General features: G+C 53.1%; 7 protein-coding genes across 7 annotated transcripts; 4 read left to right on the forward strand and 3 right to left on the reverse strand.

The window, feature by feature from the left end:
- Positions 1 to 767: 767 nt before the first annotated feature.
- Positions 768 to 2,663, forward strand: QC764_512640 (uncharacterized protein; the record flags this gene model as incomplete). The annotated part of the gene is made up of 1 exon (XM_062948485.1): positions 768 to 2,663. One exon carries the CDS (start codon positions 768 to 770, stop codon positions 2,661 to 2,663), a length of 1,896 nt encoding a protein of 631 aa, XP_062798714.1.
- A 3,056-nt stretch (positions 2,664 to 5,719) lies between these two features.
- Positions 5,720 to 7,719, forward strand: QC764_512620 (uncharacterized protein). Its single transcript, XM_062948484.1, has 4 exons — positions 5,720 to 6,277; positions 6,328 to 7,373; positions 7,431 to 7,506; positions 7,564 to 7,719. The coding sequence occupies exons 1-4, from the start codon at positions 6,182 to 6,184 to the stop codon at positions 7,594 to 7,596; spliced, it is 1,251 nt and encodes a 416-aa protein (XP_062798715.1). The 5' UTR covers positions 5,720 to 6,181; the 3' UTR covers positions 7,597 to 7,719.
- QC764_0076010 (uncharacterized protein) lies at positions 7,651 to 8,764 on the reverse strand. The gene is made up of 2 exons (XM_062940710.1): positions 8,462 to 8,764; positions 7,651 to 8,213 (listed from the first exon to the last, which is right to left on the reverse strand). Exons 1-2 carry the CDS (start codon positions 8,479 to 8,481, stop codon positions 7,979 to 7,981), a joined length of 255 nt encoding a protein of 84 aa, XP_062798716.1. The 5' UTR covers positions 8,482 to 8,764; the 3' UTR covers positions 7,651 to 7,978.
- Positions 8,765 to 8,988: 224 nt separating this feature from the next.
- Positions 8,989 to 10,276, forward strand: QC764_512610 (uncharacterized protein). Its single transcript, XM_062948483.1, has 2 exons — positions 8,989 to 9,653; positions 9,709 to 10,276. Exons 1-2 carry the CDS (start codon positions 9,479 to 9,481, stop codon positions 10,230 to 10,232), a joined length of 699 nt encoding a protein of 232 aa, XP_062798717.1. The 5' UTR covers positions 8,989 to 9,478; the 3' UTR covers positions 10,233 to 10,276.
- A 36-nt stretch (positions 10,277 to 10,312) lies between these two features.
- On the reverse strand, positions 10,313 to 10,915 carry QC764_512600 (uncharacterized protein; the record flags this gene model as incomplete). The annotated part of the gene is made up of 2 exons (XM_062948482.1): positions 10,313 to 10,351; positions 10,437 to 10,915. 2 exons carry the CDS (start codon positions 10,913 to 10,915, stop codon positions 10,330 to 10,332), a joined length of 501 nt encoding a protein of 166 aa, XP_062798718.1. The 3' UTR covers positions 10,313 to 10,329.
- Positions 10,916 to 13,427: 2,512 nt separating this feature from the next.
- QC764_512590 (uncharacterized protein) lies at positions 13,428 to 15,803 on the reverse strand (the record flags this gene model as incomplete). The annotated part of the gene is made up of 1 exon (XM_062948481.1): positions 13,428 to 15,803. The coding sequence occupies one exon, from the start codon at positions 15,801 to 15,803 to the stop codon at positions 13,428 to 13,430; it is 2,376 nt and encodes a 791-aa protein (XP_062798719.1).
- Positions 15,804 to 22,163: 6,360 nt separating this feature from the next.
- On the forward strand, positions 22,164 to 26,542 carry QC764_512580 (uncharacterized protein). The gene is made up of 3 exons (XM_062948480.1): positions 22,164 to 24,812; positions 24,878 to 25,141; positions 25,191 to 26,542. Exons 1-3 carry the CDS (start codon positions 24,523 to 24,525, stop codon positions 26,164 to 26,166), a joined length of 1,530 nt encoding a protein of 509 aa, XP_062798720.1. The 5' UTR covers positions 22,164 to 24,522; the 3' UTR covers positions 26,167 to 26,542.
- Positions 26,543 to 26,630: the final 88 nt, after the last annotated feature.

A 26,630-nucleotide genomic window follows, 5' to 3' on the forward strand; every position in this document is an offset into this window, starting at 1 on the left:
ACACCGCAAACAACCTCGTCGCGAAAATGTCTTTTTACGAACATGGCTCTCACTGGTCAGTTACCAGCATGGCACGTTTTTCAAACCTATATTATGTTTCCAATTCCGTTGGCTTATACATCATCTTCAATTTAGTCCGCCCGACAGCGTGCCTTTGACGATCGTTACCCTGAGCACCTCGACCTTTGGTCTGTCCCACACCACGATGACTGCCTATTATACGGAAACTTTGATCAGTGGTACGCGGTGGAGCGTACTAGAATGCTTTCGACCAGAGCCCCCTCCGATTTCATGCTCTTGGATGAGCTTACCACAAGACGTTCGATCAGAGTCCGCGACGATTACAGGGCCTCGATGGTAGACCTTGTGAACCGGCGGTTAGGGCAGACATTCCGTTTGGATGAGCCAGACGAACCCGCTGAAACAAAAGGGACGATTGGGGTAATTCTAGATCTGATAGGAGAGCTTTGGAGAAGTATTTTCAAGCTTGGTTGGAAGTTTATCTTTTAGGATGGTCTTTAAGCTGAACGGCTGATAGGGAATGGGAGCTTGCAATCCCGAGCTATGCCGACTTGAGTTCAACGACTGCCCCTCTGAAAGGTGTTCTGTGGCTTGTGAGCATGCGCAACGAGTTTTCAGCTGGTCTTGGCATCTCTGAATCACACTGCTCGAGACGACAGTGCTCCTTTCCATTTCTCTTCTATCCAAATCAACATCGACATCGAAAGCCAGTAACTGAGCTACTACAAGATTTTTCTTTTGAAAATATGAGCACCCGATACGAATATTCATATCTCGAAACTGGACACATCCGCCTCCTTCATATTCTCTCTGTTTCCCCCGAGATACGCGTCCGCATCGATGTTGTCCCTCTCGACACCGACCCCGCCCCCATCTACGCGGCATTATCCTATCTCTGGGGCGAAAACCCACCGTTCTCTCGCGTCATTGTCGAGCCTCATGGGCGACACGTCGATATCGCACGCAACCTGACCGTATGCTTTCAACACCTCGATGCCTTCATTGGGACCAACATTTGGATCGACGCAGTGTGTATCAACCAGGAAGATGACGAGGAAAAGTCGCGCCAGGTTTCACGAATGGGGTCCATCTATGAACGTGCCACCAAGGTGCTGTCCTGGCTTGGCCCCTCTGCTGACAACAGTGATGCTGCCATAGACGGCATCTCCAACTATGGGAAGGCGGCTGTAGATGCCGGTCTGCTTGACATCAAGAAGGAACTCCTCGAGACTTGGCCAGATGTGGGTGACGACCCTGCCAATATGCGCGCAAGGGATGCAGTGGTGGAACTCATGGTCAAGGCGAACGCAGCCGAGGGTGATGCAGACCGTGCTGCTGAGCGGTTCCCACGTCTTGCATTTGCTGCGATTACTCGTCGGGAGTATTTCAATCGCGTCTGGATCAAGCAGGAAATTACGCTTGCGCGCAATTCCATTGTCCTTTGTGGCTTCAAGCAAACCGATGCCGAGTCATTCCACGCCTCTCTTCTGTTCTATGGCCTGCTGATTGTCTGGGAAACCAACGAGTACAGAGCCGGTCGACATGCTCGAATTCCGGGACCCTTCTCCATAGAGGAACTGATGGCTGCGCCAGGCGGCCCTTGGGCCCTCTTGAAACAAACGAACACGGACCCCGCCGCGGGATCAGCCTTCTCAGGCCGGCGCAAGTTCCTACGTGAAGGTGGCAAGAAGCCTCTATTCGAACTCCTCCACACTTCATACGTGAGGAGCGGTGCTCTCGGCCTGCGGTCCACGAAACCCTTGGACAAGATCTACGCCCTGCTTGGTATCGCGGCAGACGCAGTTGAATCGGGAATTTACCCAGACTACACCAAGACACCCGACGAAGCTTTCGAACAAGCAGCAAGGTTCCTCATCGCCCAAGGCCATGTCGATGTCCTCAAGTGGTGTCGCACACGACGGGTCAACCCACCGACATGGGTCCCCGACTTCGATGCCAATCTCTCGTACACGTGGTCTGACGATATGGGCGTCCCGTTATTCAAAGCAACAGGGTCCAAGTCCCAACCGATAACTTTAGTTCACGAGATGAATGGCCCGCGGCCCGCCTCGCTTCGACTGCATGGTGTTTGTCTTGACACTGTTGTGGCAGTTGGCAGTGTCTTTGTCCACAACGACGGGATGAAATATCCCCAGGAAGCCGCTCGCCAGTTGTTCCTTAACGTCAAGGCGTTCCTCGAGCGGACATCAAAGTATACAAAGGACCAGTGGGACGATGCGTTATGGCGCATTCCCATCTGCGACAGGGAGTACCACCCTACATCTATGTACTTTCAGCGGGCTACCCTCGAACGATCAGGCAGGCAGTTTGAACTGTTACGCACCCAACCGGTGGATGACGAGAAGGTTATGGCGGAAACCATGTCTTATCAGGCCACGATGCGGTATGAGAATGGTGCGCGTCCTATCCTTCTGACGGCTGGTTATGTTGGGCTGGGTCCGATGGAGACAATGGCGGAGGACATCGTTGTGCTCTTGTATGGCGGGTCGACCCCGTTTGTGCTGAGATCTACGAGGACTCGGGGCGAGTATTATCTTGTTGGGGAGGCGTATATTTATGGCGTGATGGACGGGGAGATGATGGATAAGGGGCTGGAGGAGGAGGTGTTTACTCTGTACTAGATCCCCGGGTGCGTGACGTCTCTGGCACGTTGTGCTTGTAGAGGCAGCATTCGCTTCTGAAAAAGGCGGGGCTGACAGACTTTTTGACTTTCGGGTCACACCCACAAAGCAATTTACCAGATTACATCTCACCAAATGGATGTCCTTCTTCTCCGTATCCAGCGACTTCTTCCAGCAATCCGGGGCGGCCCATCAAAGCACAAAGCGTGTACACTACGGCTCCCCGCTGAACTGATCGATATAATCCTCCATGACTTATCCTTGGAATGCGTCCTCTGTTTCGCTTTGACCTGCCGCGCACTGTTCGTCAGGTATCTCCCCAAGCCAGCACCACTCTCCGACACGGCAAAACAACATTCCTACAGTACCTCGAGCGAGATCTCCGAAGACTTTACTCTTGCCACGATTGCATCCGTCTCCACACGTGGCGTCTGACGCACACTGAATATGGCATGCGGGTTGACAGGGGGCCCTGCTTGGAGAATCCGGCACTTCCTCATCATATGAGCAGCCATGTTGCAGAATATGGGGATGAACCTCACGTACTCCCTGTCGCGCATAGTCACGAACCGCACCTTTATGGCTCGGCCCACGGCCCATCCGTAAAAGACGTGGCGGTGACAAACTCAACACAGGACGTGATTTTCGGAACCAGCATTACGCGCTCATGGAGCGAGCCAAAATCATCAATGATAGCCTTTATCTACACGGGCGCATGGTGCACCAAAAGTCTGAGTGAGGAGGGAGGCTTCAGAAAATGAGAGTGCTTATGACCTTCCTCGACCGCCTTCTGGTGTGCCCTCACCTCCTGTCACCTTCTGGGTACGCGGACGGGCAAGCACCCGTCATTCCCAAGTTGGTTTGGGATGGTGATTCGCTTGATGAGGTGCGTGGAATGCCGGGGAAGATTCGATCCTGCAAGGTCTGCTCTACAGATTATCATCTAGATACAAAGTTGCGGGAGAGGTCATCGTCATTCTGCAGGATCCGTCGGTCTTGGGGTGAGACCTGGGCGGTTGAGATCAGCCGGTGGCATAAGCCTGGAGGGTGCCGGTCGCCGCATGATGTGGAATGGTACAATTTGGTGACTCGGAATCTGGATCAAGATGCTATCCGACGATAAGACATTTGTGTAGCCGGAATGGTGCGCAGAGTGTGGATGGGGGGAGAAGTGGAGGCCGAGCAAGGGGATGAGGCGAGCTTTGTTTGAGGAGATTGTGTGAGCTGATATGCCTACAGCTTTTTCGAAATGTTTATTTGCATTGGCTCCGCCTACATGATGTTCACAGTAGTACAGTTTCTTGAATATTCGCTTGCTCCCGGCGTTTACCTCAATCAATGTCTTTCCTCAGGTACCAGGTACCCGGGTCGCTTGAGTAGTTGGGTTCTGCCGACAGCCTGGGCTGTGATCGCTTTCTGGCACCGGACTCTATGGTGTAAAAGCTCGATGGCACTGGATGTTAAGTGATACACCATATGAGTGACATTATATCTCCATCGTGATGTGCTCAGCAAACACATGTTATAGCCATCGCAATTAGTGCTAAAGTCATCCTTGCCGCATATTCGCCGTTAAAGTCTCTTGGCTATTTTCCAGACACGAAAATCATCAGTCGCAAACTTTGCTACCGAGAAACCCCGCTTGGCACCTCTCGCAGGTATCATGTTCTCATAATCACGCCGGAGCTCCTCCACCATCACAATATTGAGACCCAGTGGTTCCAACAAGGCGAAAGCCTCCTTGTTGAGGCTTTCGGGCAATGTTCTGACAACCAAATCTCCACCACCAGCAAATTTACCTCTTTCAACTCGAGTCAGTCTAGAGAGTGACTTTGCAAATGTTTGAAGCACCGTACGGCCACCAGCCAAGTCCTTGATGAGTTGTGGAACATTGTGTTGATGGTCGGCACCTCGGAGATTTTGTGACCAAGTCTCTGGCTCGGCAGCCTTCAACATCTGATCTAGGGTTGTCTCATAAGCTGCCGTATGTTTCGAGAAAAAAGGAAGGTAAACCGCGTAGAGCAAGAAATTTAGCCATATGGGGATCGTGAACGTTTCTCCTCCGACCTTAAAAAGGGCCAGACTGTTAACATTTGCACCATATCCAAGTAGAAGAAGAAATGCATCGTGTTCCAAAGCTGTCATGAAGTCTGACAATGTTTTTGGAGGCGATGACGTGTTTTCATTCCCAAGGACCATTGAAGTTGTCATTTCGACCAATTGTTGCCATGGTGTGCCCTGACGAAGAGAGAAAATTCGTGTGTAGTGTGTGATGATACACATTGCGGAGAGAATATTGCACTCCATCTCTCGCCCACCCTCACTTGGAAGAAAGGAGTCGTTGGGGCTGTACCCGGAATCCATGATGGCTTTAGCAACCCACCCAAAAGCCTCCTTGCTGGAAGGCGAACGTTCAAAAATAACCGACAGCCTCTGCAATGGCGATTTTGAAACTGGCCCAGCACTTCGACGCTTTGCCGTTCTGCGTCTTCGCCCTTAGCTTTGTCGTGATGGCCAAAAGCTTCTCGGAGTCCCTCTCGCACGCATCGGCACGTGTGAGCATAGGCTCCCATTTCCTTGTGGAATAATTAGAAGAGGTGTCGCGTTTTAGTTGAGTGGTGAAATCTTGCAGTGTTCGACAAATATCATCAAGGTGAGCACTTTCCTCGCTAGAACTTCCAGCTGACGCTAGGATCTTTCCAGCATTGCTGAAAAGCTTCCAAGTGAACTCCAGAAACTGCAGCACATTGCCTGCCACGGCGAGTACGGCGACAGGCTCCATGGTAGACCAGAAGTTCGAAGAACGCAGAGCAGAGATTGCTGCTGGCGCAAAAGTGCTGAGGTGGCTCAACCTGAGAAAGCGGGCATCTCATTGTTTGGCGGTGAAAACACGGTGGTGGTGAGGTGGCAGAATGCGCATTCGGTGGTGACTGTGCACCAGCAGCCTGGCACTATGCCTCGTGAAGGTGTTGGAGGTCTCGCCACATCACATCCATCATGAAGTTGGATGTGTGGGGACCTGTGCATTTGCAGGCAGATGCCGCCATCTGCGGTCATTTGCTTGTGCAGTTTTCGCGTTTCAGCAACTCATCATTCCACACAATTCAAGAGATGAGGGTCATGAACAGAAGTCACAAAGTGTCTACGTAGCCCAAGGTACGCATTTAATTACACATATCCCGATATTGTTGTTACGGCAAAGACCCGCACCATAGAAAGCTTATTCCCACCTCAACGTGCCCGCCAAGATGTTTGACTCTATTCCGACCATTGGAGCGGTCGCTTCCGTCCCCCCAAGGCTCGCCAGACCCCCGTGTGCAACGTCGTCGCTCAAAACACCAAACGGGGCATCTCGGCAATGCTCCCTCCGAGCACTGGCGCTGAACCTGGAAGTTGCGGGCCGGCGGACAATCCATCCATGTTCATGGTAGCGGAATGCAGTGATATAGCATCATGATCTTCGTCTTTCATTTCCTTTTTTCTTTTTCTTTTCTTCTTCACCTCAGGTCATCGCCAAGATGAAGACTGTCGCGGTTCTTTCTCTGCTGGCCTCGTTGGCCTCGGCGGCTTCGCTGACGCTGGTCACGGAGAACTTTGGTCCTAACCCCCGCAACGTAAGTCGTCTTTCTCCAATGACAAAAGCAGTGTGCTGATAGTCATCCAGAACCCCTTCTACATCTACGTCCCCGACGTCCTCCCTCCCAACCCAGCCATCCTCGTCAACCCCCACTGGTGCCACGGCACCGCTCCCGCCGCCTTCTCCGGCTCCCAGTACGCCACCCTCGCCTCCCAGCATGGCTTCATCGTCATCTACCCCCAGTCCTCCCCCGCCCAAGCAAACTCGGACAAGTGCTGGGATGTCTCCTCCAAGGAAACCCTCACCCACAACGGCGGCGGCGACTCCCTCGGTGTCGTCTCCATGGTCAAGTGGACAATCAACAAGTACAACGCCGACCCTAAGCGCGTCTTCGTCACCGGTGTCTCCTCCGGCGGCATGATGACCCAGGTGTTGCTTGGATCTTACCCCGATGTGTTCGCTGCCGGTGCCGCCTTTGCTGGCGTTCCCTTTGGCTGCTTCGCCCCTGCTGGGAACAACACCGGCGCCTTTGGCTACTGGAGCGATGATTGCGCCAAGGGGAGGGTGACCAAGACTCCGGCTCAGTGGGCCGACTTGGTCAAGAGCGCCTACCCGGGGTATGATGGGTGGAGGCCAAAGTTGCAGTTGTTCCACGGGACGAATGATGAGATTTTGGATTATGTCAACCACCAGGAGGGGATTAAGCAGTGGGCTGAGGTGCTTGGGGTTGGGATCACACCTGTTAGTGTTACTCCTAATACTCCTATCAGCGGGTGGACAAAGAGTGTGTATGGTGCGGAGGGTTGGTTGGAGGGGTATAGCGCTGCCGGGGTGCCGCATGATATTCGGGTGCAGGAGGCGACGGTGATGGCTTTCTTCGAGCTGGCTTGCAAGGGGGAGGATTGCTTCCGGTGGGGGGATGGCGAGTGGTGTGATGCTGAGCCTAGTGCTACGACGAGCTCGGTTGTGGTTTCGACGACGGGGGCGCCGGTTACGACGACGAGCACGAGCTCGACCAGTGTGAGAGTGACGACTCCTAGCGCTACTAGCACCAGCTCGAGGGTGACTACCACGTTTGTGACTTCTACTTCTACCGCTGCGCCAGTTGCCGGCCAGCCTTTGTGGGCACAGTGGTGAGTTGTATTTGTTTGAACTTGGATTGATGTAGAAAGCAACTGACACAGAAACAGCGGTGGCATGGGATTCAACGGTCCAACAGCATGTGCCGTGGGAACCTGCACCATCTACAATCCCTATTACGCTCAGGTAAATCCCCAGTGGCCCCGTCCTTCTTTTCAGGCCAGAGCTGACTCAAGGCTACAGTGCGTCCCAAGGACAGGGGTTCCCATCTGGTAACCATCCCAATGGTCAACATATCATCAAGTCATCGGACAAGGTTTACGTCAAATGAGTGTGTAAATATTGTCAAAGATACATAAAGATTCCCCCAAATAAAAGTTTCAATCCACCCCCAACAATGCTGAGAAAAACCGCCGGTTGTCGAATATGTTGCCGAGACCAGATTGAAGCATATTTCAGGACCAGAGTTCATATCCCATCTCTATCCACTTTTCGAGACACCTCCATCGTACAATGACCCATCATCCTCCACATTATTATTCATCACAATCCCCAGTTTATATCCCAGGCGTCTGCTGGTCTCGCTCCCAAATGTATCTTGCAACTCGAAAGTCTTGGGGGAAGACACGGGACTTGTTGGTATCATCGCGGGAGGGCTTTAGACAACAGCGATGGGGTTGGTGGCGGAGTTGCCAATGGTCTCGCCCAAGACGTTGGCAACGACTGGGATACCGGCGGCCACAGGGACAAGGATGGTGACATCGTCGACCGAGACATCGTTGTTGTTGAGGATACCGTCGTTCTGGGGAGTAGGAGCGGCCAAAGCCAAGGTGGCGAAGAGTATAAGAGCGATGGTGGTGAACTGCATGTTGAAATTTGGGTTGGTGGTTGGGCTTTGGAAAAGCGTTAAAGAGTTGTGGTGAGAGTGAGGGAAGTTTGTGTGAGGGTATTTGTTTGTGAACGTGTTGGATGATGATGAGGAAAAGGATTCTGGATGAGAGGAGAGGAAGAGGTCTTATATACACATGTTTGTGCCTTGGATGGATGGTATATCGACGTTGCTCCCTCTGCTAGACCGTCAAGTGATCGACGTCTCTATCCAGTCGCTGTAATTGCGACATTCAGCTCACAGAAGGCTTACTTGACACTTTGACATCCCATGTCGGACCGGTTTCAATTGCTTCCAGACATTCTGGCTGGTCCCTTGAGAAACGACACGTGCAGACACATGTGTCCTTGACCAGATTTGGCGTTGTGCTCGTGGATGCTGAGTGATGAGCGGTGTCGAGTATGCCGTGCGCTTGGACGTTGGTTTCTCACAGACATATAGCCAAGATCGAGGCCACGAGGATCTCACCGTGCAAGGGGCTCCAAAGACGTGGTAGCTCCCGCCCCCCTCGGACGTTTATTCTCCTTTTGGTGAAGTTGTTTTGGATGACTGGCGGGGGATCTATTGATAAGAGAGAAGCAATTGAGTCGATACCAAGGATGAGGTCTCGTTGCAAGACGGCACGAATGCAGGGTCGCTTGCGGACAAAAATCCTCCAATCAGGATTATCCAACCTCTACTTTGAAGCCTCAAATGGAAATGGATAGCGAGCTCTCCCTTCTCAAGACATACCCTACAGGACGGCCTGCAGCATGGTAGATCTCAATTCAGCATGTGTTGGCAGAAAAAGAAAGGCACCAGAGTCGGTCAAGAAAGCAAAAGAATTCAGCCAAAGCCTTGCAATCCTCCAACTTGCTCATATTTTGAAACCCGTACTTTCATGAACAGAATATGTTTGATGACTGAACCGGGCCGAAGTGGGCTTTTTTGTGTTGGCTCGTGGCCAACCTCGCACCACCAAAAACACCGGGAAGGCTCCCACTCAAATCGAGCACTAGTCGGGAAGTAGGCGCTACCTATTAGGGGCCTATGAAGTCACCACGACATCGGGATGACGTTGTAGTCACATTGAGATGATGCCATGATGCCCTGTGCCAGGCCTCTTAAAACTCTCTCCTCCTGCTCGTGTTCCCATTGTTTCCAGACACAGTTCATCGCATCACAACCTGGAACATAGGTAACTTCTGCGCCTGTTCACAAACTATCACCACACAAAAGCCACCACCATCCAAGCTTCATCCACCGTTGGACCCCTAATAAACAGCCAAAATGGTCTTCACTTTCCCCGCAGACCTCTACTCCACCGACCCCAACTTCACCACCCTCTTCCGCCTCCTCGACGATTTCGACACCTACTCCCGCGAAGTCCAAGATGAATCAGCCTCCACCCCAGCCCCTGCCTCACGCGGAGGCCGTCACCGCCGCGGCCCCCGCCCCCGCTTCGGTAGGTACCTCTACCACATCCCCAACCGCTGTTATTAACCCCTCCCACAACTCAGACATCCGTGAGACCCCCAAATCCTACGAAATCTACGGCGAAGTCCCCGGCATGTCCCGCTCCGACATCCACATTGAACTAACCCAGGAAAACGTCCTCCTCATCCGGGGCCACGTCGAGCGCCCCTACGACACCACCCCCTCCAACAAAACCAAGGCCAAGCCCGTCACCGTCACTGGCGAGAAGTGCGACGATTGTGACTGTGGGCCTGGTAAGCCGTGTGAGGAGTGTGACAAGGCCAAGTGTGAGTGTACAGAGGGGAAGCATTGCAATGTCTGTGGGATGGATACCTGTCCCAAGCATGAAGGGGAGGGGGCGGCCAAGGCAGAGGGGAAGAAGGATGGGAGTGAGACGATTCGGTATCTGTTGAAGGAGAGGTTCGTTGGGGATTTCAGCAGGGAGTTTGCCTTTCCGGGGCCGCTGCAGGAGTTTGATATTGGGGCTAGCTTGGAGGATGGGATTTTGAAGGTTGTGGTGCCGAAGCAGGAGGTTGCCAAGGGCGGGAGGAAGATTGAGATTCAGTAGATGAGAAACGGTAGATGAGAAAGGTGTGATTAGTGTAGTAGATATGTTATGTACAAGTATGGGGAAAGGTATCATGTTTGCTCGTAAATCTTGGCCGTCATTCATATGTCCTTTGCTGTCTGGTGGTTGTCAGGATCAAGTTGAACGATGTCAAGTTGAACGAAAAAAAAAGCATACCTCAAACTCCACTTCCCCTGCTAATACCTGGACCTGGACCTGGACCGGGTGCTGTACACCCTCGCAGGGCGACTCACTTCCCTAATCTCAATACTCCGGCTCCTGCTCCGGCTGCTCCTCGACCTGCCACGTCCATGATGGTGGTGGTGATGATGATGACCGTGCCTACTCCCGCTCCTCACTTTCTCCTCATGGTAATAGCTCGGCCGCCTGTTCCTCTGGGACAGATACTTGATGAGCCAAATAATGAGAATAACCGCGACGAGAGTTCCGATGACGATGCCGGCGATCTCGCCTCCGTTCAAACCACCGCCCCCACCAGCAACAACCACTGCCTCGGTGTTGGTGGTGGTGGGAGCGATGTAGATTGTCCGAGTCTCTTGCAGGACCTGAACCGTGGGGTCAGGGAGGTCAGTCGGGATGGGACCCCAGACGGTGACTGTCGCGACCTGGCGGACGTTGACTTGGCGGATTTGGTTTTGGACGGGTGCGATTGGTGGCGCCATGGTTGGTGATGGATTTAAACTCTGTCCTAAAAGACGACGAGGAACGGACCTACCGAAGGTAGTTTGCACGAGTGAGTTGGATGAAGTCTGATCAGCAAAAGGGCGAGGGGTGGTGGGGACTGATCATCCCTTTTAAAAAGTCGCAACATTTCCTGTTCCTGAGCCTGGCTGAATTGTGAGGCCCAGTGGTGATGTCATTGACGCCAGTTGGGCGAGTGGGCACCGCGATGTAACACTCCAGTTTGAGCAAGTGCCAAGACACATGACGAGCCAATGCGATGACGAAGATGCCCCAAACCTGCATAATGGTGGTGATGTGGTGATATTTTGTGTCTTCAGAAGACAAGGTACGATAAACTATCCAACTCAAAATGTAAACAGCGGTACATATTGAAACACAAAGAATGTCCAATAAAGCGCGGCACTCCCGTTCACCTTGCCAGGGCTGCCCTCGTAGTTGCCCGTCACAACCCCAACAGCATAATCTACCGCCAACAACCAGCCAAAGCAGGATATCAACCCAAAAAAGACAAAAACATACACCATCGACACCCTTCTCCTGCTCCCGTCCTCCCGTCTTCCGACGCAGCAAAGACTCTGCAATACGGCCCCAGCCACCGGCGCAACAAAAGCCAACACCCCCCCAACCGTGGCAAGTACCACGAAGACAACCCCCGTCGTATCCGTCTCTTTGGTGTAAATGTCAAACGCAACCACCCCGTCAAGCCTAGCATTCCGATCGATTTCTATCCCAAATTAGCCCCTGACACATCCCCCCAACTCAGACAGCCAAGGGAGTCAAATACATACCTTCCAGCGTCCCCAAAGCCTGCACCGTAACCAAAACCATAACCATCAACCCCAACAACCAAGGCGCCATCTGCCAACTCAACCCCCTCTTTCCCCCCCCCTTATCCCCATGAAACCGATTCCTCAACCACCGATGAACATTCACCCCGTCCACCACGAGGTTAAACACAATCTGCCCCACCGCCATCGTCATCAACGCCCCCGACCCCGTCACCTTCGCCAAACTCACCCCCGCCAAGGCGATGCTCACCACTGAACTGACAAATGTCTGCCCGACGTTCCAGAGGTCGTACTCGAGGTGCCTCCACGGCATGAGCGGCCGCCGGTTGTGGAGGTGGCAGGCTAGATACCACAGCATGAAGGAGTGCGCCACCATACCGAGGGTGCCGTAGGGGAGGTTGTACGCTTCAAAGAGGTCCTCCACGCGGAGGGCGGCGGAGGTGGTGTTGATGTAGTTGGGGTGGGAGGGTCTTTCTGCTTGGACGAGGGGGATGAAGAGGAGCAGCAGCGGGAGGGCTGCCGCCATTCTGGTAGTTGGATGGGACATCATCTTGATGCGGTTGGGGAGGCCGGGAAGAAGTAGACAGAGAGAAAATGAGAATGGGACTCGACGGGACTGCCTACCTATACTCGATTCTAATCACACCAACATGCTGTTGCATGGTAAGGGTAGAGAGAGAGGCAACATTCGCGCTATGGGCTTGGCCTATGTGCTTGGAGATTGCAGCTGAAGATGTGGTGTTGCGCTGTGGCGTTCGGCACCTATACCAGGGGGTGTTGTTCTCTACCAAACTGCCACACAACCCTGCAGTCGACCTGTTAGTGTGGCCCAAGGTGTTCCATCAAGCTATGATCAAAAGCAGCAGAAACAAACGAAAGCCAAGCTTTGATGGTGAGAGGAAAATGTTCAGACAGAAAAGTGTGACAGAGCTTAGGTGATATAGCAGCAGAACGCAACAAAAATGTTATTATAACTTCCATGTGTTTTTTTAACCACACAAGAAAAGCAGCCAAGGTACATTAGGTACCTATGTAGGCCCGAAGTATAAACGCAAGTTTCGAATTCGACGATAGCCTCCCTCCCAAATGGTTTGTTTTCTGTCAACACAACCAAAGATTCCCGGTGACGAAAAGAAAAAACAAAAACAGAAACACAAAAGTGCCTCCCAGAATCCGATAAAATGCCATAGTTGAGTTTTGCGTACGATGATGCCCTTTGCTGTGCAGAAAAAAGATGACATGGCTGTTGGGAATAAGAAAGGGTAAGGGCCGAACGGTCGTCCATGAATGTCTGACTCTTCCACCCTTGGTTGTGGTGGTGGTGATGGGGGTGATGTTGTATGTTGCTGTGAACCACCTCGCAGGAGGCGTGCTGTGTGTCCGATATTTGCGTCTAAACATGAGAGAAAAAACATGAAAAATAGCCGTAACCGCCAGAAGAAATTGCGACCGAAATTCCACAAAAAGTCCGCCCCGACCCGACCCGACCCGACCCGACCCGACCCATCATGCCATGGTTTGTGGTGGTGCTAAATGTCCGACATTTCCCAGCCATGTCATGAAATGTCTGTTTTGCTTCTCCATTTTTGTCCCTTCAGAATATGAAAAAAGAAAAGCTAAGCTTGAATATTATTTCATGTACCCCATCATTCCATCCAATTTTGAACATGCAGAGTCATATCGTCGCTGAAAAACTGGCAGCTTACTGCGGAACCAGCACAGTGAGCTGGTAGGTCTGACCAGCCTTGATGTTGGTGATGCGAGGTTCGGGGAGAGTTTGGCCTCCTTGCCTGACGGTAACCTGGTCGACATCGTCACGGCGGATGTCGAGGTGGAAAGTGGCGCCGCGGAACTGGCGGGTGACCTTGATCGAGTTCCAAGCACTTGGAAGCTGAGGCTTGATAGTCAAGCCCTCAGCGTCACCCCGAAGACCACAGAGGCCTTCGATGAAGCAGCGGTACACCCACGACACAGTGCCGGTGTTGAACAGCTGACTGGAGCGACCAGCTGTCCGTGGGAACTCCTTCCAGGCGCCACGGTAATAGTTGGGGATGTAGATCGGGAGCTGGCCACGTTGGCGATAGTCGGCGTCGCTTGGCCCCGGAATGAGCTGGCGGAGCAAAGTGTACGCCCTGTCCTGTTCATCACCGAGGCTGTACAGGCTGTGGACGAAAAAGACACCGGCGTGGTTATACACGGCGGCGTTCTCGGCCGAGCCAATGGCCTTTTGGGTCACACGGCCGATATCCTCGCGCATCTTGGTGAAAGGCGGGGCAAACATTTGAATGCCATATGGGGTGTTGAGATGCTCGTCGACCTGAGGCAGAATCCTGGATATTTGCTCCTTGCCGGCGGCGCCACTGAGGATGGCAAAGGTCTGGGGGTTGAGCCAGATGCGACCCTCGGGGTCCTTCTTGATACCAAAGGTGACGTTGTCGTCAGTGATACCACGAGCAAACCAGTCGCCATCCCACAGGTGCTTGTTGGCCGCCTCGTTGCACGCCGCGGCACCCGCTCGGTAGCGCTGGGCAAGGTCGGTCCTGCCTTCGTGCTCGCAAACGTTGGCCCAGAGGTTCGCGGCAAAGGCCGTCGCCAAGGTGAGCCAGCCGGAAACACCCCTGCCCTTGTAGCCGACCATATTCATGGGATCACACCAGTCGCCTTGGGCAATGTAGCTGAGACCGCGTTCGTCACGTAACCTCAGGAGCCAATCCATGGCACGGCTGAACCTCTCAAAGACGGTGAGCTCGTCGCCGTTGGAGCTGCGGACTTTCTCCTGGAGCAAACCATAATCGCCAGTCTCGGCCAAGTACACCTCGAGGGTCACGGGCAGCCAGACACAGTGATCGGTGTGGGGGATCTGGTTGATGTACTTGAGTTCAGCACCCTCGGCCAGAAGAATGCCATCGGGCATGGCGCCGCTCTCTTCCTGCTGTGAGACGGCAGTGATGAAAGCCTTCCTGGTGACCTCTGGCTTAATGAAGTTCATGCCCATGTTGTCCTGGAGGTAGTTGCGCGTCTGAGGGTCGGTGGTGAGGCGGTTGACGTCGCCATGGTAGTAGACCTGGCGAGGGAGCCAGTTGTTGACAAAGTTGTCCAGATCCTTGTCCGGAGTCTCGATGCGGAGGCAGCCCTGGCCGCGAGCCATGTAAGAGGCATACTCGTCAGCGGTGCGAATAAAGGCTTGCTTGCTCAGATAGCGAGTACGCATGGTCCGGATCTCGGCTTCGTCATAGGCGGGGCCAAACATGAAGCGGTACTCGCGCTCGTCTCCCGCCTTAAGCGCCAAGCGGTACTGCACGGCGGCTGTCGGGGTCTCGTAGCGCGCGTCACCACAGCTCAGCTGCGGCTCTTGCAGCCCTGACGGGTTGTGGAGCCCACCTTCACCCTCGAAGTTTTGTTGGTTGGCCTCCCATGAGTCTGGCGTCGTCTCACAGATGAAATATGTCTTGTCCTTGAGATACTTGTTCTTGAAGTACTCGGCCGCCTTTTGGTACGGAGTCACGCTGCTGGCGACGATGCCGACCAGCTCTTCGTTCCACTCGGCCGACTGGTTCATCCAGGACTTGTAGCCAATGGGAAAATACGGAGTAACACTGATCCTGCGCGGACGTCCAGACACATTGGTCACCTTGATGGTCCACAGCTCGGCCACATCGTGAGTCGGAAGACCCATCACCATCTCGACACGGATGCCGTTGGACTCGACTGCCCAGGCCACGTCGCTCTTGCCAGTAGAGAAAACGAATCGGTCCGGAACGGTACGAACGGGCTCATGGGGGGCAGAGAAGAGGTGCCCTGACTCTTCGTCCTTGATGTACACAAAACGACCTGGGTGATGGGCGTAGTAGTTTGGCTCCGGCTGCATGAAGGTTTTGGCCTCGAGATTCGGAGCATGGGCGTACTTGGCCGGCTCTGGCTGCATGAACTGAGCGGTGGCATATCCACGGCAGGTAATCTGGACCATCATCTTCTGGTTCCACAGGAAGCCAGCTGCCTTGGGCATGACAGTAGGACTGGTGAGCTCGTAGCGGTCGCCATTGTGCGTGGGACGCAATATCGTCGCTTCTTTTCTCATCTTGGCGGGAGGTTCGGGATGGAGGGAGGGTGAGATGGCGGAGGTCCTTTGATGTTGGTGTTGTTGTTTATCTTATCTCGAAGGGACTCGGAGCTCCTGAGACGGAGGAAGGGGGCAATTAAGAGGGGGGCGGATCTCTGTAGGGAATCCAAAGAATGGATGCTGGGACTGCCGAATGTTTTGTCAATTCAACTTCCGAAACTCGGAAAAGAGCTTGAGCCAACGTCATGGGCACACAAGAGGGCGGCCCAGGGGGCGTGAATGTTACGAGGCAGTCGGTAACCCTCTCAGCTGACCAAATCCCGCCCCAACATTTCCCATCTGCAGGGGCTCAACCGGGAGAATTGCTGCATAAAATAGCTCACCGCTTGTTGTCTGGGCACGAAAGCACGGGATTTGGCAGCCTTGGCTGGACGGTGAACCGTCATACCAGTCACAACAATACCACGGAACACGCCCACCGACACCCCCGCCCTGGATCACCAAGATGAGCTGTCACGTCCGGAACCTCGATGGCTGTCTCGAAATCTCTTTTTTCCCGGTGTTTGTTTTGTCGTGGAACCACCGACGTGGGGCCATATTAGCCAGCCTGACAAAGAGTTGCCGGCGAGCGGGATTCGAAGTATGGAAGCCTCAAGTAAATGGCCTGAGAATGATCAAGAGGTGCCGAAGAGCGCGGGCTGCCTCGGTGCGGCAGTGTACAGAGCATGCGGATGCAAATTGCAGCATCCCGGACCCTCTTTTGCCAAACTGACAGGGCGTTGGGCGGGTCCGATCAACGCCCCCCACGCGTGCCCCAGGGCTTGTCCCAGACTTCCAGCAGCATCCCCCCCCCGGCGTCCCGAACTTTCTCCAGTTGTCCACCCACCCCCTCCCCCCCCCCCAAAGCCCACGCGGGGGAACTGTGTCGCTAACTCGTTCTGGAGCTCCATCGACAAATCTGACAACTGTTTTTGGACGGCTCTTTCAGACTTTTCAGACCAGATGACCTCGAAGCCGGCTGTCATCAGAATTCCAATTCAGGCGGGAATCCCGCTGTGCTCGGCGGACTCCATAATCTACCCTGTCCGTCCTCTTGCCCAAGGCCCAGCCTACCCGTTCCAATCACCCAATACGCGCTCCTATCTCGGACGGAACATCGAAGCGGTTGCCATTCGTTGATGCCCAGTCACGCCAGTCAGATGATTGTGGGAAAATGCAAGCTCGGCACCGCCACGGGCGTCCCCAAGCAGGAGACAAGGTCCACTAGGCCCAAAGTAGCAGGCGCAAGGAATCTTGGCCAGAGATTCCATGGAATTCCTGAGATCCTCGAATAGATTGGGCCCCCGCAGCGGACGCCTTGGATATTAATTGATTGTGATGGATATACGCGGCAGAATCGACCCAACATAAACCCGGGTTTCGAGTCCAGTAGCGTGACATCACATTCGAGCGTCAGGTCCACCGAAATGTCAAGCGAGACGGCAGTCACGGCAAGTGTTTTCTTGATCTTGCCCGTCCGGTGAGGACGGTGAGCGTTCGGGCAAAATTCAAGACAAAAGAGGCACAAAAGGGGCGTCTGAGGGCGCAAAAAGCTCGGAAAAGTGTCAACAACAGCCTTCCCAGACACTTCTTGGCCTCAACGTCCAAATAAGAACCAAACTATCAAATCTAAAAGTAGGGATGGGTCCTACAGGGTCCCGAATCGGGATCTCCCGGCTGCAGATCCGACGACTTGGGAACTCGGGAGCAAACGGCTCGCTAATCTCCCCCGCAAAGTCAAGCTCTTGGCGTCTGGAGGTTACAACCGGGACCTTGCAGCCTGTATGGCTGTGTAGGATGTTTTGGTTGGTGTTGAGATGGTGGAGGGTGAGCTGGAATGGCGTTGTAGGCCTATCGCAACGAAGACCACCAAGTTGCGACGATCACGGACGGGTCTGCCTCCCGGCGAGCGGACGCTGAATAGTCGAGGGAAAAGGTGGCGACTCCATTGGCTGGCCATCTCTTGTCTCACCCGACCCTTTTTCCGGCATGGGCTTGGCAATATTGATCGAGAATCCCAATGAAAATGTCAGGAATGCCGTACGCGTGCCTGCAAGAGTTACATCGGAATTGTTTTGGTTTGAAAATTGATGGCGGAAGATACTCACCCATTCATCTGTCTTGTGGCCCCGTTGAGCCCCAGACTCGCCCCTTGTCTAATGACCCCTCGGAGGGAGCTGTGAGACATTGGACGCCCCCATCGGAACAGCTCCATGGGATGGCATGGAACACAAAAGATATTAGGTATCGACCCACCTCCAACATGACACAAGATCTGTGGGAACGCGCACAAGTTCTGACAAGGGGAGATTAAAAGGCGCCCAATGCTGAGCCCAAATGTTCTGGCCTTTGGGTCACGGGGCCACTGTTGTGAAAACATTGAGACTTTGCGAATAGGCCCAACTGCTACCACCGGCTCCGATCTCGGAGTATAGCAAGCTTCCTTGCACTTGCCATGCAGACCATCATGCACAAGGGCCGCATGCGAGATCCAAGCTGTCAAACATCGTGATGGAAGCCGAAACCGGGAGCTCGGGGGATAATTCACCCGGCAAAGGCACTGATTTGGCGTAAGCCATATCAACCAGCTTCGGGTTCAGGTGGCTGGTATCTCACATTTTGGGCGCAGCACGGCAGGCTAAGAGATGAGCACACCATCACCGAGACCGCTCTATCAAATCAGAGATCATCTAAACTAATCGAGGACATGAGATCCGTTATCATAGGTGGAGATGAAGATGCACACCGACACCTTTGTTGGGACCAACAACACCGCTCTTTGTGATGGGTTCCAGCCACCGTGGCGCCGTCGGCCGAGTCATCCAGCCACCCCCTGAACCCTGGAGGACATGATTCACTGCCTTTGGCAACCTTCAACAACATTCAGCATTGTGATGCAATATTGTCCTTATACTGAAAGTCTTCTCTCCACTCATCAACTAATTCTCACGAAATCCAGGTACCTTGGGTATTGAAGCGAAAGCCTTGGATATATATCATGGGAAGCTCACTGGCACCTGGAATTTGGGTTCTCAACTATCGGTGACGAGGCCGTTTCTTGAGTTAAGCAGAGCCTCGAAGGCAGACCCAAAACTTAGAGCACGATTAGAAAGCAACAAGGCTTAGGCCGTTGTTAACGAGCGAACCTTGAAGCCCATTCCACTGGTGTATCCAGCTAAGGTACTAAAGAGATTAAAACTTAACCTCCATACACTGTTGAATAATGTGCATTTCTTCGCTCCGATATTGAGTATGAGCTATTGCTATCACTCGGGCGTGCGAGGTTTTAACAGACTCGAGGACAACTTAACCACCGTATTACCTAGGAACTAACCCCGGGTCCGAACTACATCCCGGAGAGATGCCCTAGTGCCAAACTTGGGATAGGGTAATGGAGAGTCTAATCCTACCTCACAGACGATACAGCTAAGGTAAGTATATTGGGTCCAGGGTGGACGTAGAAATCAGTTATATGCCGTACCTACTGACTCAATAAATGCATCAAAGTCTTTCAAGTAACAGGCCAAGGAAAGGCTCCTGAACATTTACCGCGCATCGTATCTAGATCAAGCATAACGTCAAGTAGCACTTACGTTATCGACTTGGCGACTGAAGTCTTTGCTATCATGTAGATATCCTCAGCACTCTTTGTGCAAGCCCCAGCGGGAGCATAGGTGTTGGGAGCTTTCTATCTAATTATTTTTATCAACTTGATAGGAACGCAGTATTCTCCCGCAAGCCAAATAGAGCTGCTCAACAGGATGTAGTTCAAACAAGACAAGACAAGCTGGCCGCCTCACTCCTCAGCTAAAACCGTTAGTTTGGTCTTTTTCTCAGGCATGATGTTCTCTCCCATTCGTGACTTTTTTGGATCTCGTGTCGGTGTGCTGCAAGGTCTCCAGCAAGACAAAACAGGATTTCTGGGCTAGAATTAAAAGTGTTGGCCTCGCCTGGTTGGGCTAATGGGTCTAGATATGTGATCGGTTACGAGCAATGGAAAGCTTACCGAGGGGCTGGTAGGTATGAAAGTCATTTTTTTGATGTAAGGCGGTGGGATCCTCGACTTGGGATAAATCAAAAGCAGAAAGACATCTAAAGGGGCTGTCAGTTTTCTGCATCAGACTTCGGGCAGATGGTCCACATCCGCCTCTTCAGAACTCTTGCCCAGGGCATGTGTAGGAATACCTACCTACCTACCTAGCTTTGAGGTTCTGTCGGGAGGTCAAAATCGTGTTATCGATTACGAAGCTCCCTTGTAAATCGAATTTGGTTCTGTTCCTGTGTACATAGGATGTGATTCAAGGGGCTCGGTAGGTCTGAGTGATGCAACTACCTATGGAACTTGCATTGACTGGAAAAGAATAACAGTTCCTTTTAAGTGGGGGCGGACACTTGTATGAACACGTAGGAGAGCGACTCAGTGGCAGGATTAACAAGCCGATTACGCCTCCCTCTGAGTCTTTTGATTCATTTCCTATAGGAAAGCTCCAATGCACCTGTTCTGATCTTGTCATTGCTGTCCTGTTCCTGATTTTTGACGACAATTTGTGAAGCGATATAGGCGTACTTAAGAATTGTTTAGATGAGACTGCGAATTGTTTTGTTGGCTGGATGAGCTGTTACCATGGAGGGCACAGCGGGTGGTCAGATATCATCATATTGTGAGACTCTTGACGTCGAAGCCTGGGTAAAGACTAAAGCTCATCTGGACGCAATGTGGAAATGTTTACTGGAAGGATAGTCTCCAGCAAAGACTTCGCAGCGAGTCATAAGAATGATGCTCTCTGAGAGTTTTTCATAACGAATGTCTGCGCTCGGTATCTCGGCATGTGGTGCGCTGTTATGTTGAATGACAAATGATAGTTGTCCCTATATACCGAAACAGGCCGGGAACACTTCTCACAACCAAGAGCTTGATCTTGAATCTGCCCCTGGATTGCGTCAAGTATAGCGGAATCATCAGCAGTTTCTCAGAGGCTGTGCGCGTCCACGTGTTGATCTACTTTCAGCCTCTCCTAGCCTCAGAGCGCATGAGATGATCATTTTCTTCCCTCTTAGTGTAGTGTCCAAATCGGGGCCGTCTGCCCTATCGTCACTTGGTCGGGGTCCAAATGCAAGTAAATGACGGGTAGGCTCGCAACATCCCTGTCTCACCGGTCTGATGTGGAAGTCTTGGTCTTCGGATGAGGCTTTGAAATCGAGTCTGTGCATGCGAATGCCTAGAAGTTCCCCTCTTCTTGGCTTGCTTGATGTGTTGATGATGGGATATACCCTGTTGAGGAAACCCAACGGTTTGGTAAAGAAGTTAGTACCAAGGAGCTAGACAAATTCACTGGCAACAGTGGACAGTGCTTTGACTTGACCTGGGAAGTAGAGACTGAATTTGGTGATGTTGGTCGCTTTATGACAATGTCCTAAGAGTACGGCACCCTGATCTCTCTGCCAACACCTCAGCTTCGCGATCATCTCGACCTCATTTCAAGAGTCAAAACTCATGAGGTAAACCAAACTCGAGTTGAAGGAGACGATGACCTTTTGAAGCTGAATCTCCGAACTTTTACAACATCGGCTAGAGCTAGCGCTGGGGTGAAGCACGGACTGGCTGTCGCGTGGCGTTGCCAGGAGTCTGTGAGCCCTGCCGACACCCCCGTGATAGTGTGTTCTGTATTACAAACCAACAACTGGAGGAGGACGTTATAACGGAAATGGTCTAGAATCGGGTTGCAACAGCAGCCCGAGAAAGCCATGGCAATGATGCGACGCTAAGATCGTGGATGCCAATGTCGGTCGGAGCTTGTCACGCAGGAACGACAAGCTGGGCTCCAGGAGCAAGCTTTTCTGGTGGTCGCTCATTGCTACTCTGCGGGGCATATGAAGGCACACCGGTCAGGGAGAGAGGTGAGGGTGCTGTATGCATAAAAGCTGTGTTATGACTGTCAAGTTTGGGCGGGATCATTTCCACGACGGCGCAGGAGCCCGATTTGGAGCAGGTCGAGATGGTGCATGGCTCAGGGCGGCTTGTCGGGATGTTTTAGGAAATTCTTCAGTCTGTCGTGCATCTCCTGCTGCTCGGTGCATACATCACATACAGCAGATACTGGCATTTGCGTTAGCTCTGCATCTGAAATCGAAACAGTCCAACAGTCCAACAGTCCAAGTGATGAAGTGATGAATCTGTTGAAGGGGAACGCTGAGAGCGAGCGGGGTAGATCAAGTGGAGAAAGGCGGAGGCAGTGGAGAAGATCCCCCCGGGTTTGGTAATTGCGGGTCCTGTCACTGGGTTTCTCCGTTACATCGTCTCTGAACTATGCCATCCGTGCACCGCTTGGCAATGCTTGGGTACCGCCGACGCGATCTCTGCAACCCCAACTTGCAACTTTGGACCTCGACCATTCATTCATCAATCACAATGCGAGTCGATTTGACAGCAGTTTGAGGGACTCCAGAATGCCTCCGATAATCGCGCACATTAGTGTACATTGCGCCGCCTCCCGAGCAGCCCGTCGGCGTCCAGAGTGGCAGAGGCCCGGTCGCAACAGGTAACGGTGCTGCTGCTGAAGAACACACACAGAACAAAGTCCCTGCCTGAGGTGGTGAATCGGGCGGAAAGCCCGTTCGGGGCACAGCTTCTATGCATCCACCAAGCATATCATCAAATACCGGATTACCACGCAGCATGTGGACCAGCTTGTCCAATACTCTCTGCAGCTGCCCCTCTGCGAGCAGCACAAGTCAGCCACCTCACACCCAATTTATCCCTCATGCCTCCGGTGCATGTCAGCTCTGTCACGATGAATCCGAGCAACAATCACGACGCTGTCCGGTGGTGCTCTGGGCAGACGGCAGAGTTTCGACTATCGATGCTCGCCGTCACAAAAGGGTCTCGATCAAGAGATGTCACTTGCAGACGGTTGGCGCCGCACTGACGCAATATTCACACAGGTTTGGCAGTGAAGGATGGCGGTGAGACAGCCTGGGGGAGCGAGCCGATTCCCACATGGCACACCACACCCCAACGTCGCACACCGGCCAACAAGTGAACAACGCGGGATGCTACAGCGATGCTGGCTGGGATCCAGACGTTCGTTTGGTCTGTGCGCCGACCGTGCGAGTCCAATGGTCTTGTTTCGAGAACCAGACATCAACCGAGTCCGGGATGCGAGATAGCTCCCAGCTCGAATCCAATGGTTGATGCATATGTCCGATTCCTACCCATTCAAAGCTTTCACCTTCAGCTCGCCACACCATCCTCAAGCCTATCAAGCCCCTATCAAGCCCGTCATCAACACTGGCACTCAGGTGCCTGACGTGGAAGTCTCTTGGGCCTCTCACACGCGCCGAAATATCGCTGCCTTGCCACGAGGTATGCGGGTGCTGACTACGATCTGAAGAACCTCACCAGGAAAAAGAAAGCAAGCCGGCAGTGTGAGGGCTCAAGATGCGCAGCGCAGAAGCTAGACTCCTGAACAGGTAAGGCTCGATGCAGCTAGCAACCTCAAAAAACCTTTTTGCGGGAAGAGGAGGGGCACGACGGTGAGCTATCACCAACTTGGACAAGTCGCTTCATCTCGTCTCCAACCCCCCATCACAGGGGGTATCCAATGACCGACGTGGTTTCGGGCTATTTTCTGGGGAATCCTGGAGCATAACGGCCGTCCAGATAATTACACCCACAAACACAAGACTGTCGAGACCAGCCGGTGGAGTTTATGCCAGATCTTGGAGCAACATGCGGAGCACCAGGTCCGATATCTTCAACTTCAGGCCCGACCCAGCCGCATGTCGTCGTCCCTTCGTCTCTTGATATCGCAAACCCAATGCCCGCGTTTGGTGCGGTCCTCAAGCTGCGAGCCTGTCTGCCTAGTAAGAAAGAATCATGGCGAGGAGCAACGCCCGCAATGGCTGCTTACTCGCGCCACTGCTCATAAGGCAGGCCAGGTTCGAAGGAGCTGTAGGAGGGGAAGCATCCGTTGCACATATCGGCTTCGGCACAGACCAGAACATCAGACGACTTTTGTGAACTCTAGCCTGCGGGTAGACACACCAAAACCGGGATACAGGCGTCGCATCAGAGAACCGTGTGGCGTCCTTAGCTGCACAAGCAGTCTTGTGGCTAACCAGGAATGGACCTTGGGGAAAAGCTGCTTCTGTCCTCCACACCCCTCTCCTTGTGTGGCCAAGGGCCTCGGACGATATGAAGGTCAACCGCGGGGCTTTTGGCAGCAGCAAATTCGAGGGGCACGACTGCAATGCTCGATAGCGCTGCAGAAGAAGAGTCCGCGCTCATCTTCAACGGGGCCAATGACAAACCCCTGCGCTAACCAAGTCCCCCCCGAATCGGTTCCTGGTTGCTGGTGCTCAACATCCCAGTCTGGCTCAGTAGCACGGAGGCACAGTGGAATGGTTGTTCCTCAGCCCCCGAGTCTCTCATAAGCGTCATCTTGACCAGTCGTGGTGGGCACCATTTCTTCTGTCAACTCTATTTTCACTCCCTCCACACTCTTTCTTCCTTACTGCAGCCCGCCTGCCGTCGCCTGGCCTCGTGCGGCCCACCAGGACCTTGAGCCCTTTCCCACGTCAACAAGTAGGTCCCTCAAGTGCCGGACACTGCGGATACATATGCGGGATCCCGCCCCGCCGTCGTGACCCTGAGTGTGGGTGTCATTGCTGAGTTTCATTCACGATCGCCTGGCCCGGGATGCCAGAAGCAACAGCCATCATGAGTACCATGCGTGGCCTCACTGAGGCCGAGGCGAACCACATCATTGCCATCGAGCAAGGTTGCTCGGCCATCTCACTGTTGGGGTGTCTTTTCGTCCTCGTTACCTTCTCCGTCTCTGATGCCTTCCGCCAACGCGCCGTCAACCGCATGGTCTTCTACGCCACCTTTGGCAACATGTTGACGAATGTCGCCACTCTCATGACGAGAACATATGTCGGCGACGAGAACTCGTTTGGATGTCAGCTCCAAGGCTTCTTGATTCAAGTGTGAGCTCTACCCATGGTGCCACTGGTTCCGTACACTGTTAAAGCTGACGAGATCCCTCTCGCAGATTTATGCAAGGCGATGCGTACTGGGCTTTGGCCATGGCCATTAATGTGTGGCTCACATTCTACCACAAGTATGACCAAAGAATGTTGAGAAGGATGGAGATCGCCTACTTTGTCTGTTGCTACGGTGTGCCATTCATTCCGGGATTCACATTCATCTTTGCCTCAAACCAAAACGGGAGGCCATACGGCAATGCCGTCTTATGGTGCTGGTTGAGGCCCGAATGGGAGATCTACAGAATTGCGCTGTTTTACGGGCCTGTGTGGTATGTAAGCTGTCATGGTGCCTTTTGGGCGATTGCTGACAGGATTTAGGCTTTCCATCGTCGTCACAATGTTTATTTACTTGCGGGCTGGGCGCGAAATCTACCAGAAGCGACGAAAGATGCTCAACTTCAGCTCCTCCAATGGCACTGGCACAGTGGTAGGAAACGAGCCGTTCTCACCTGTTGCAAACGAGTTCTCCACCGCCTTCAACTTCAAGACCACGGAGGTCACCCAAACCACCGAGATTATCCAGCCACCTGCCCCCATCGCAGCCGCTCACTCAAGAACTAAGTCACCAGGTGCCCCTGCCGGGGCTCAGGTCAAAGACCCCAACTTCTCTTACTCTGTCAACATTTCCGCCGATCCCTCTGCCAACGCACGTGTCTCCCTCGACGACGATGACCTCGAAGCCGCCGAAAGCCCAACCACATTGACGTCAACGATGAGCAGCACCCAAAAGGCCAAGCATGCCCGTGTGATGAGCAGCGGTGGCTTCCAGTCCACACAGATATCCACCGGCAACTCCCCCAACCTTCACGCCCGCCGGCGCAACATGGAGAATAACAACGCGACCTGGTCATATGCCAAGTGCTCCATTCTCTTCTTCAGCGTCCTCCTCATCACATGGATCCCTTCCTCTGGAAATCGTGTCTACAGCATGGTCCACCGCGGCGAGGTCTCCAAGCCGCTCTTCTTTGCCTCGGCTTTTGTGCTACCACTTCAGGGATTTTGGAACGCCATCATTTACATGGTCACATCGTGGGCGGCGTGCAAGTCCCTCTGGGCTGCCATTATGCTCAGCCTCCCCGGCTGCTGCTCTGGGAGGAGCAGACGGATGAGCGTGGTCGAGATCACCGACGGCAAGCCGCATCATCATACGCTTCGACGGGATCAGGGGTATTCCGGGCGGCAGTCGACAGTTGGGAAGTGGGTTGGGAGCAAGAGCCTGCAGGAGGAGAGCACGAGCATGGAGGATTTGACGAGGGAGGGGAGGTCACATGCTGAGCGGACGTCGCCTGTGTAATATTATTATTTTGTATTTTCTTTTTTGTTTCTTTAGTGATGTTTTTTGGATGATGGAATGGAGGACTTTTGATGAGAGATACCCCCGCCACCGCCACCGAGGGATAGGGGTGGGATTACTACGTACAACAAATTTTCTTTTCTTGTTTTTGGATACCCCCTTTTGTTTTGGATGAAAAGAGATGTGTGTGTGTGTGTGTGTGTGTGTGTGTGTGGTGTATTTTGGTGCTATTGATATCAGTTGGGTGGATTATGGGGAATTGGCGGCCGCGGATATTATGATGATATGATCATGATGGTCTCTCTCATGAAAGCATTCAATATCATTGATGAGTAACAATCCATTGAATTGTGGAAGTTTGTTTTGCTGTCACTCGCCGTCTGACTACTTTTCACCAAAAGCCACGTCACCCAATCGAGTGCATGTCTTTACGAACAGGCTCTTCTGGAGCCTTTTCCGGACGT

This window comes from Podospora pseudoanserina, chromosome 5 (assembly GCF_035222485.1).
Source record: "Podospora pseudoanserina strain CBS 124.78 chromosome 5, whole genome shotgun sequence".
NCBI classification, from domain to species: Eukaryota; Fungi; Ascomycota; class Sordariomycetes; order Sordariales; family Podosporaceae; genus Podospora; species Podospora pseudoanserina.

Bases quoted from the DNA above. Each gene is read 5' to 3' on its own strand.
- QC764_512620 (XM_062948484.1), top strand. From the start codon at position 6,182: ATGAAGACTGTCGCGGTTCTTTCTCTGCTGGCCTCGTTGGCCTCGGCG. The intron at 6,278-6,327 runs GTAAGTCGTCTT...ATAGTCATCCAG, and splicing joins TTGGTCCTAACCCCCGCAAC to AACCCCTTCTACATCTACGT. The intron at 7,507-7,563 runs GTAAATCCCCAG...TCAAGGCTACAG, and splicing joins ACAATCCCTATTACGCTCAG to TGCGTCCCAAGGACAGGGGT.
- QC764_0076010 (XM_062940710.1), bottom strand. From the start codon at position 8,481: ATGGGATGTCAAAGTGTCAA. The intron at 8,214-8,461 runs GTAAGCCTTCTG...GCTTTTCCAAAG, and splicing joins ATGGGATGTCAAAGTGTCAA to CCCAACCACCAACCCAAATT.
- QC764_512610 (XM_062948483.1), top strand. From the start codon at position 9,479: ATGGTCTTCACTTTCCCCGCAGACCTCTACTCCACCGACCCCAACTTC. The intron at 9,654-9,708 runs GTAGGTACCTCT...CCCACAACTCAG, and splicing joins CGGCCCCCGCCCCCGCTTCG to ACATCCGTGAGACCCCCAAA.
- QC764_512580 (XM_062948480.1), top strand. From the start codon at position 24,523: ATGCCAGAAGCAACAGCCATCATGAGTACCATGCGTGGCCTCACTGAG. The intron at 24,813-24,877 runs GTGAGCTCTACC...TCCCTCTCGCAG, and splicing joins CAAGGCTTCTTGATTCAAGT to ATTTATGCAAGGCGATGCGT. The intron at 25,142-25,190 runs GTATGTAAGCTG...GACAGGATTTAG, and splicing joins CTGTTTTACGGGCCTGTGTG to GCTTTCCATCGTCGTCACAA.